At 36.3% G+C, this 10,824-nt stretch overlaps 1 protein-coding gene across 1 annotated transcript; it reads right to left on the bottom strand.

Annotated features, from left to right (window-relative positions):
• Positions 1 to 2,804: 2,804 nt before the first annotated feature.
• LOC125866835 (cyclin-dependent kinase G-2) lies at positions 2,805 to 7,098 on the bottom strand. Its single transcript, XM_049547201.1, is given in 7 exon segments — positions 2,805 to 3,279; positions 3,365 to 3,471; positions 3,561 to 3,678; positions 3,872 to 3,960; positions 4,058 to 4,193; positions 4,352 to 5,582; positions 5,585 to 7,098. Coding segments are annotated over 7 exon segments (2,391 nt in total). The 5' UTR covers positions 6,195 to 7,098; the 3' UTR covers positions 2,805 to 3,179.
• Positions 7,099 to 10,824: the final 3,726 nt, after the last annotated feature.

Genomic DNA, 10,824 nt, shown 5'->3' on the forward strand with positions numbered 1-10,824 from the left:
AGCGGGTTGACAACAGAATTTTGTCATTGGAGGGGGAGGCGGGCGGACTTCACCATCCCTTGACGACAGCAACAGCCACGACAACTTCTCACGGACACTGCATAAAGAGACTTGAAGCACAACACTGCAAATGTGTTCTACACAGGACAACATTCTGTAACTTGGGTCCAACATTTATGATCGACACCAACTCCATCCTAAGTAGCAACACAACACTGCATGACATTAGATATTGACGAAATATGAAGGTGATTTAGTTACAAGCATATTCAAAAAGAGAATCAAGTCGGCTTATAATAAGTAACATACGATTTTTCCTCTTCAAGGAGTGTGCGCTATCAGCCACATTCATCTTGCCTCTCTACAGCTTTCCTTTCTCCTTCTCTGATTGCAAAGTTCTGCAGACACGGTGACCAAAACATGCAAGGAAGAACCTCCACAAAATCAAGTAGAGATGACTATCAAAGACCAAGTGTAACAGTTCCCAGTAAAATATTTTAACTGCAATTTATTTAACCATCCTTCTGCAACATTTGCACGTCTTTCAACATCCATCTCCCATTTCAAAGCCCTTAAAACATTCCAGAATAACAGACTACCTTCAAGTAGCTATAAAACTTTTATCAATTTCTCCCTAGTCTGGACAGGTTACACAGATCTATTTCCTTGAAACATGTCCTTCCACCCACTTCCCTGGCTAGTAGATGAGCTTCCGGGCTTATGAATCTAATGTTCCTGCCTCAAACCCCGCAAGAAAATTCATAGGAAAAAATATGAGCATACGTGGTTACAAGCCTTTACTCGTCTATTTCCAGCCCCTTCTGGAAGGCATTTGCACCCAGGCTCACCTGCTCTTTCTGGTCTGAAACAAGTTGAGGGAGTGGGTCGGGGTTATGGTTTAAAAAAAAAATTGAGAAGCACAACCAGGGTCTTCACCACTAGTAATCCACCCCCTCCATCCAAAATAAAAACCATTACAAGAAAGAGGAGTCGCAAAGTGAAACCTCAAGACTCGATGCAAGTTCTTAAAAATTGAACAAATGAAAATATCGAGACTTCTCCCAGTTGCAAGGATTCAAGGCCAAGAGTTTATGCATGTCTTTTGCAGAGAAACAATTCAAAGAATGACAGCTTCGCAGTTTGGGTTACAAACCAAATAGGGTTATTGAAGTCCCTTATGATGCCACCAGAACACAAAATAAAAACTAATCAACAACAGGGCTGCAGATATAACACTAGCTCCTTCTTTCATTAATCAACTTACAAAAATCCCACTTGCGACAAACCGAGAAATACCCAGTTAGCCTCTAAAAGAATGTATACAAGGGATGGTAACAGCAAAACGATGTCATCTTTCCACAATACAGAAGATTTGAAAGAGAGTATCAAAAATCAATGAGGCCAGACCCATTATAGGCTCAAATAAGAATCCCCCATCTAAAAAAGAATGCACAAGATATCAAAACTTAACATTTGTACATCTCTAGCAGATGAGGCAGTAAAGTACCTTTACTGGCTTGGGCAGAGAATACGAGTATCTGAAGTACGGAAAATAAATTTGAAATTCTATGTATGCCAGGTTGTAGATAAGCTCCTCAACCTGCTTTCCTTGATACTGCAGTGACATTTATAGATTTTAATTCTACATCAAAAACTGAAAATTTCCTAACATAAAATACAAAAAGAAACCAAAAAGTGTAGACCGTTGTTTGGCATGCAAGCCAAAAGGAATATGGGTATCCATGTTCTCAACAAATGAGATGGAATAAACCGTAATACAAAAGTCAAAGAAACAAAAAATGGAAGTAACCTCCAAGGCACTACCTGCACTACCTATATATGGAATCATGCTAAAGGAAAAACAAGGGTAACCAAATGCATCAAGGAATAAACTACTTGCAATTTAGATAGTGTCACAGCAAGAAAAACGAATCAACATTTCCTTCCAAACGGAAAAAAAAAAAATTTTTTCGAGTAACTAAATCAATAGTACTTTCAAGATCAGGTCTTGTTTCATCTTGCTTGGCAAAACTTTGTTAATTAGAAACCGGGTAACGCTTTCAGCCAAAGAAAATGGTTGGTCTTTCAACCTAAGTCCAGTATTTTGAAATAAACTTTGAAAGAAACAACTTAAACCAAAATCTTAAGATAATAATGTCATCCATGGCTAACTTCCATTATCAGCATTCCACCGAGCAGTCAGTAACTTCAGAACCCCATGTAGATAAGAGAGGTAACTGTAGTTGGTCCCTAAAACATGCAATGATTCTGAAACAAATCCTACAGAAAAAAAATAATCATGCAGCTTGTTCGTAATATCACCATATAACCTTTAAATGATTTTGAAAACGTCATCATGACTTCACATCACATTTGAATGACATCACTAAGACATGTACAGAAATATGTAGTCATTCACTACTAAGGTTTGTCCCAAAAAACATTGGAACATGTGATATTTATGTGTCCTAATCCCTTGTGATCCAGACAATAATGTGCAACCTGCCCATGCAGATGGAAAGGGCCAGAAGAAAAGCATGGAAGTAAACAATAATGAAGAGTGAAGGCTGTGAGCATGGAGAGCAGTAAAACATTGAATGTTCATGGGAAAGCATATATGTCATCCTTGATTACTATCCATGTATTCAGGTCCAATAATTACCTTCATATGTGCAATAGTTTCATTGAAATTCTTCATCAATGAAAAAGCTAAGTATTCCCCATCAGCTTTACACCACCATCTCTTGCACACAGAATATGAAAATTAAAATCGACATACTAGAAGTATGAAACCAATCCATATGTTTAACAAAATCAATTTCAAGATCATTGTTTACACTGCCAATGGGAAATATGTTACATACACTAGTTTCAATTGAAACTGTTCCTTAACAGGTAAGCTTACTATGCCACCCCTGCCATGCAAGCAGTCCCAGAGATTTTGACAAGGCACCAGAGCCCAGTAGGTCAACCTGCAACAGATCTGATAACGCATAGCCAAAAGAATTGTTTCTTGATCTAATTGTCAGATAAGCCTGCTAAAAAAACAGCTGAACTGATCGTCTAGCAAACAATTTTTGCAACTTCCTTTAAGTGCATGGCTCTAATCTCAACCACGTCAACCCATGAGTATTAGAGAAAGCAAAACTCAAACAGTTACTGAGCACTATTCACTTATCTTAGCCAAACAATCCACCAGTTCCCAACACCCCTTGCTTCAGTTCCTTTCTTCGCTGCTCCTCAAGAGGATCTGGGCTCTTCATTACTCTTCGCACACGCCTAAAAACAACACAAGAACATCAAATAACAGTCCAAGGAGCTAACCGAACTACCATCTGAAAATTAGCACTGAAAGAAGATTTACCTATCTTGTGCATGCTGTGCAGGGAAAGTAGGCATGAATTCTTTAGACTTGGGGAGAGGAACTTCACGAAACCACTCATGGTTCAAAGCAGCATCGGCGGATATTCTCTGCAATATGTCATATAAACATCAATATCAAAAGAGGTAAAAACAACATAAAAAAGAATTTAGAAGTTCCCAAATGTTATTGCCATCACCTTCGCAGGATCATAAGTCAGAAGCTTATTCAACAGGTCAAGGCCAGACTCTGATAGGTCTGGTTTTCCCATGTAGGATGTTGTAGGGCTTTGAAATTTATTTCTTAAATTATTAAACCTGTTACAAACAAATCAAATGGTTAGTAGAAACATGAAAATACTTCTCCACCATAGATTGTCATCAGAGGAGGCCAGAAAGCCAAACCAGAATCACCCAAAGCTGGAAGCCTGGGAAAACAGCGGCAAAAATAAAAACATGAATCTCTGGCCGACAAGAGAAGCAATAGAATATAGAAGAAGATAATACTTACTGATGCTTTACAAAGTTGACCTTCACCCCAGGAAGCTTGGAAAACCCTGGCCAAATCGTCTCATTAGGGGTGCCAAGAATTCTGAATATCTGGTAAGAAAAACCACAGAAGTATATTAAGAAGACTTCACTCATGGTAAATGTCATCAAAAATCAAGTAATTCTCCATCAGCAGCTAGAAAGATACCTTGTCAATTTGATCAACTTCTGTTTTCCCATTGAAGAGTGGTTCTTTGCATAGCATCTCGGCCATGATACAACCCAGTGACCACATGTCAATTGCAGTAGAATATTGCTTGGCTCCCAACAGAAGTTCTGGCGCCCTGTATGCAAAAAAAACTAATCAATCACTGGCTAAATAGAAGCCAGCTAGGCGAGAACTCAATAGAAACCTTCATCTACATACAGACGCACGGCAATAGAAGTATCAGTATCTACTTAAATCTTTTCAGATTAATGAAGAATAAAAAATGAAACTCACCTGTACCACAAAGTAACCACCAAATGAGTGTATGGTTTCAAGGGGCTCCCATATTGACGAGCTAAACCAAAGTCACAAATCTTCAACTCACCTTGGTTGTTTAGAAGCAAATTTGAAGTCTTCAAATCTCGGTGAAGGACCCAATTATCATGAAGATACTTGACACCATGCAAAAGCTGGAGCATAAGACATTTGACTTCACTTTGGGTAAATGGTTTTCTCATTGTCTCCATTAATGCCTTCAGATCATGTTCCATGTACTCCATCACCATAAAAATACTGTCAAGACTGCTTCCTACAACTACTTCTTTGACATCTACAATTGAGGGGTGATGAAGAGAAAGAAGAATGTTAATCTCCCTGAGAGATGTCAGGGGAAATCCTTCTCGTTCCTTCTCCATCTTAACCTTCTTTAGTGCAACAATTTCTCCTGTCTTCTTATCTTTAGCTCTGTAAACAACCCCATAAGTGCCTTCATCTATCCTGTTAAGCCGCTCGAATTCATCGACGCTTCTACACCCCTGCAGCATGTTTACGCTCCTTTGTGGAGGAAGCGCAGCCTCCGGTGTACCACGAGAATCATGTTCATCTTCAGATTCTGTATCTGACTGGCTAACACTAGTCCCATCATAATTGCGGTCCTTATCCACATCCATTGAGTCATTCTTATCTAATTCATTGCCCTGGTAACTCTCTCTGCTGCAGGACCTAATATGTTCATCAGAGTCTGAAGACCTCGTTCTATTTCCTCCGGAGCTTTCTCTCTTGAGCTCCTCATATTCAGGAGTTAGTGATTTCCTGCGTCCACCCATTTCAGCTGACTGGGAAACTGCTCGTCGCTTTTTCAATAGGAGCGTATCATCACCTGAAATCTCACCTTCATCAGCTGGAGAGTCAGCATCAGTTGCCCATCGAAATGATCTTATAGTCGGCACGGGCACATATTCCTCATCTTCTACTTTCCTGGCTTCCTGACTGAGCAATTGCTCCTCATCAACAGGTGGAGAACATATGTCAACTGGGGATTCATGAGATGCATCCATAAGTAAACCAAGTGCTGTATTTGTATTACTTGGGGATGGCTCCATACTGTGAACATTATTAGTGTTCAACAGAGAGACCTGCTCAACCCTTTCAGGGGGGAAATTAGCCAACTGGCCAGATGACTTTGGCAATGGAGGCGGAGGAGGTAGCTTAGCAGCTACTGGTGAATTTCTACTCTTTGAATTCTATTCACTTCCTTATCTTCCCTATCCCATATAATTGGAGAATATTTTCGTTTCTTGCTCTGTACAGAAGACTGATTCCCATTGGCGGCATTCTTGGTCTTCTGGTCTGACTCAATAGCCCCATCAGACCCACTCTCGCTAGACAATTCCCCAGGCTCTCGGTCAACAGCCCTGACACTAAGCCCACTTCTCCTCATTCCACCAGCATCACCATCACTACTACCAAAATCACTCCTGCTTGACCCGGACCTATAACTGCCATTTATCATATCCCTTTCTTTTATAGGCTCTCGGTCAACAGCTCTGACACTAAGCCCACCACTTCTCCTCGCTCCACCACCATCACCATCACTACTACCAGAATCACTCCTGCTTGACATGGACTTAAAACTCCCATTTACCATATCCCTTTCCTTTATATCCTTCTGTCTCAACCTACCCCTATCTCGACCACTCCTGTCATGAACTCGATCCCTATCAAAATCCCGATCCTCAGACCTAATTCTTTCGTAATCCCCCTTGGAGTAACCAAGCTCCCGCCGTGAAATCTCAAACTCAGCCTCACGCCCCCTAAATTCATTATCCCTGTAACCACCATGTCTTCCAGCAGCCATGTAAATGTTTGTATCAAAGAAAACCCTAAATTCACCTATAAACCCTAACCCTAATTTCACAAATAAAGTCGGCAAACCCAACAAACCCTAGCTCGATGAAAAATCGAGTTATTTGAAAACTCAATAGCAGATCTGGTAAAAACTAATCAAAATATATAAAAATCAATTGAAATTCTTTTCCCTAATTTTTTTTCCTTTTTCTCGAATAGCTTGAAAAATTCTAAGACATAGAGACAGCGAAGAAGCGAAACCCCTAGGAATTGAAGACTTTAGGGTAAATTTACGCTCTTTTCCGACACGTTGTAGCTGAGATCGGAATACTTACCGGCGAATCGAAGCAACCAGACACGACGGCGGCGACGAAGCTTTAAAAGAGAGCGAGGGAGAGAGAATATGCGAGTTGTATTTGCAAATTCCCAATACGAAAGCGAAGGGAAAGTCCCAGACCGCGTAAAGAGGAGTTTTAAGATTAGCTTCGACTTCAAGTATGTTAAAATTGCAAATTAGACCCTCTATGTTTATCAATTTGTTTATTGGAATTGAGAGACGGACCATGATGTTTCTTACATGTTTATTTAGCTCCACGAAATCTTTGCCACAAGTTCAAATTTCATTGGGTAATATTCCAAGGCTAATAGATATTTCTCTTTATTTATTAAAATTATGGACTTTGGTATGGAAAAAGGTCTGAAATATATCCAAAGTTTGATCGAAATTGTTGTAACAATCCCAAGTTTTGGATGGGTGTATTTTAAAGATATATAGGTGCTCAGCTGGACAAGTTACTATTTAGGCATAATACATAAACATAACCCTTAACTTGGCTTCAACGGACAATTATGCCCTCCAACTCTGAGTGTGCACAAATAGGCACTTAAACTTGTATAAAATTGAACAAGTAGACACATATGTCCTACATGACATAATACATGTAGGACGCCACATAAGACACAAATTTTTCATGTAAGGTGTCATGTAGGACGAATGTGTCTATTTGTTCAATTTTATACAAGTTTAAGTGTCTATTTGTGCACACCCAAAGTTAAAGGTCATAGTTGCCAGATGATGCTAAGTTAAGGGTCATGTTTATGTATTATGCCTACTATTTATAATGATGCAATATTTATGATATCCACGTGGACACATATATATCTTTAAAATACATTATTAAATAGTGCAGGGGTAATTGAAGGGCATCATTCTAACCTAACTAATTTAACTGAGGGGTATGTGAAACTATGATTCAGGTAAGGGTTCAAATTACCTCAAAATGAAGGTGTTAGACACCTTTCAAGGTCCACAAATATGGGATCCCAACCACATCGCATATATTTTATGTGGGGTTAACATGTAGCAAACAACGTCTATTATTTAATTATTCTAACTAAACTAAATTAAGTGATGAAACAAATATAAACAAGTAAGGCATTTAATACAAATAAATAACATAAATACATTGAAGAGATGAGCAAGGAGACAAAAATAAAACACAAATAGATAGGAGAAAATATTTTTTATTAATTAAACTACCCCAAATATATACACAAAACATATAAAAAAAGAAAAAGAGAAAACCTAATTTAAATTATCCGTTTTGGATCAGCGCTCGGCTTATTCAGTGTTATTAAGACAAATCAAAATTTATCATTTTTTCTGCTCAAGTCAACTTACATCATTTCTAGTAAAGGCCTAAATACCCCTATCCTTCAATTTTCTAAGTTCATTTATTATTTAGCTCCTAAAGCGATTTTCAAAAGAAAATCATAAAACTAACATCCTAAAAAGGTATATTGTGTCCCGACTTAATGTCCAAGAAGCATTGAACTACTAGATGATAGGGTTTAGACTTAAAGAAAACTCAAGAAACCTAATTAGACACTAAGCGTCAATCAAAACACATTGGACGAGCACTTAGCACATAAATCTCATATTAGCCTCTAAATTAGTTATCAGCATGCTAGCAAACACACGTAAATAGGTGAAAGAATCATGCATTATTGTGTACGCAAACAAGCATTTTAGCATAACAATATGTTGACTAATTTTAGAGAGGACATGTAGATATAACATTAATCAGAAAAGTATTTGTAGCCTATTAGTTTTTAACTGTTGAAAGGTCAACCAGTAATTGCTAACATGCTAGAAATAAATCAGAAATTATTTTTATTAAATATTAACATACTGAAAATTATTTAAATTCTATGACATGATATTTATTCAGTTAAACAAATCGGACCTAATATACAATATTTATGCCTATTTATTTTAAACATTCTGAAATAGTCATAATGTCTCTTGCTTATTTAACATGGTTGTTTAAAATCTAATTAATCAATGAAAATATTGATCGGACCCTTAACATGATGTCTAACCCATATAGCATTCTTAAATTGATTACAACCTATAAACATGATTCCCAAGTTTGAACATGCTAAAAAATCTTTTTGAACAAGGATTCACACACGATAACTGATTATTAGCATGCTGGAAATATTAATAGCATGTATGCATGATTTTCCTATACTCGAATAGTATGTTAAAAATATAACTAATTCCTATAGACATGATTTCAAAATAAACAATAAGCTAAAATAATTAGTTTAAGCTTCTATGCATGATTTTCTACTCTCAAATAATACATTAAAATTGATTAGATCTTATAGGCATGGTATCTAAGCAATTAACGAATCAAAACTTTAACAAAATTTATAAGCATGATTTCAAAACCAAGGGTAAGATAAAATACTTGTTTGAAGCTTATTATATTATTAGGTCAAAAGTTATTTAATTCTTATAGACATGATATCTAGTAAATTAAACAATTCGCAGTTAATATAATATTTAAGCACAAATTCTATATTAATATCCTAAAATTTTAATAAGTATCTATAGGTACAATCCGATTGATTAACATGCTGAGATTATTAAAATTTGATTAATTAAACTAATTAACTAACATGTTGAAATTTATTTAAAAAGACAAAAGCATAAACATATAAGAGTTGGTTTTTAATTAGATTATTAGAATTTGACAGTCATATAAAAATTGGTTTTAAACATGATGATAATAACATTAAATTCAAGTAATTAATCAACGCGATCATATATCTATATCATACTCACATAATTAAAATAAAATAAAGACAGATAGCACATAATTCCCCTCCCTCAGAGGCAGACCCACATGCACTCGGTAACTTTTTTTTTAGATATATATATATATATATATATATTTGATAAAATAATAATATATTTGATTGTGCACCCTTGTAACAAAAAGACGCCTAGTGCATTGGTCAAAGCCGCAATTTCCGACCACGACTACGTGAGTTCGAATCCCGTGAAAGACTGTGTTTTTTTCCTTTAAAATCATTTTTGCATTACAGTTAACCTTTTTTTAAAAATTGCCACCTCATCATCCCCACCCCCTTCTTAACCACCCTCTTTTTGCCATCTCGTCTGGCCCCATTCTTTTCTTAATTGAAATTAAAAACAAATAAAAGTCCTAACACAGTTTTAAACAAAATATAAGACGGCAAGAAAATCTACAACTTACAAGTATTCTTCACTGCATAATTGAAGTCCTACTCCCATTATCTTGCATAAATTGGTAAGTTCTTCTTTATAAGCATATTTTTTTTGTAAGAATTTGTTGTTGATTCTTGTGATTTGAAATTGATAGATTTTTAACGAAACATAATTCTTCTCAACCAAGTGCTAGTTTTAGAGACAATTCTTCGCATGTTATAGATGAGTTTGATTTGCAATCATTTAAACCGGGTCCTGGAGAAAAAATATATTGATAAATATATCCTTGGAATACGAGATGAAGTGAGAAGACACTATATTCAATGTGAGCATTGTTGACCAGATGTTAATGGTAATGAATATCCTCAAATTAGATTCGAAACGAAAATGCGTCAATTTTGTAAGGCATGGTTAATTAAGGTTTAATATTCTAGATGGTTAGAGTATAGTATGAAGAAAGATGTTGTATTTTTCTAACCTTATCCTTAAGCCAAAATTATTGGGGCCCCAAAATTTTGGAGGCCTAAGCAGGGCGCTTTGCTAACTTACCCTCTGAGCCTTACCCTTGAGCCACTCTTAGTGGTGCCCCCCTATCTTTAAATCCTGGATTCGCCTTTGTCTTCCCCTTTAGACGGTTCCCTCAAGTTATTTCATATATGTATGAAGCAGTAGGAGTATACAAAATTATTACAAAAAAATTTGAAATAAAGCAATAATAATACATAAAAGTCTAAGCAAAACTAATTCCGTATGGAATTTTGGTCCCAGGCGAACTCTTCGATATCTTTAACCTTATGTTCAAAACCTTGTTAAACAAAAGGGAGATACTGACAGATATACAACACATAAAGGCAGTCTAATATAGCAAGATGATAATACTAATTATATAGGCATCAACTTACGCACATAATATTAATTATTTCGTATACATAGGCAGAAAACAGATATACAAGAATTCAGACAAGTTATGAAGAGTATAAAATCACACACATAGCAAGAAGGGATAAAAAAAACTGACCCGGATGCTTTCCTTTTTATTTGTTACGAATTAAATTAAATTAAATAGTACACTAATGCAAAACAGAAATTAATTTGAATAGAA

The sequence above is a fragment of the Solanum stenotomum genome, chromosome 6, assembly GCF_019186545.1.
Source record: "Solanum stenotomum isolate F172 chromosome 6, ASM1918654v1, whole genome shotgun sequence".
Lineage (NCBI taxonomy): Eukaryota > Viridiplantae > Streptophyta > Magnoliopsida > Solanales > Solanaceae > Solanum > Solanum stenotomum.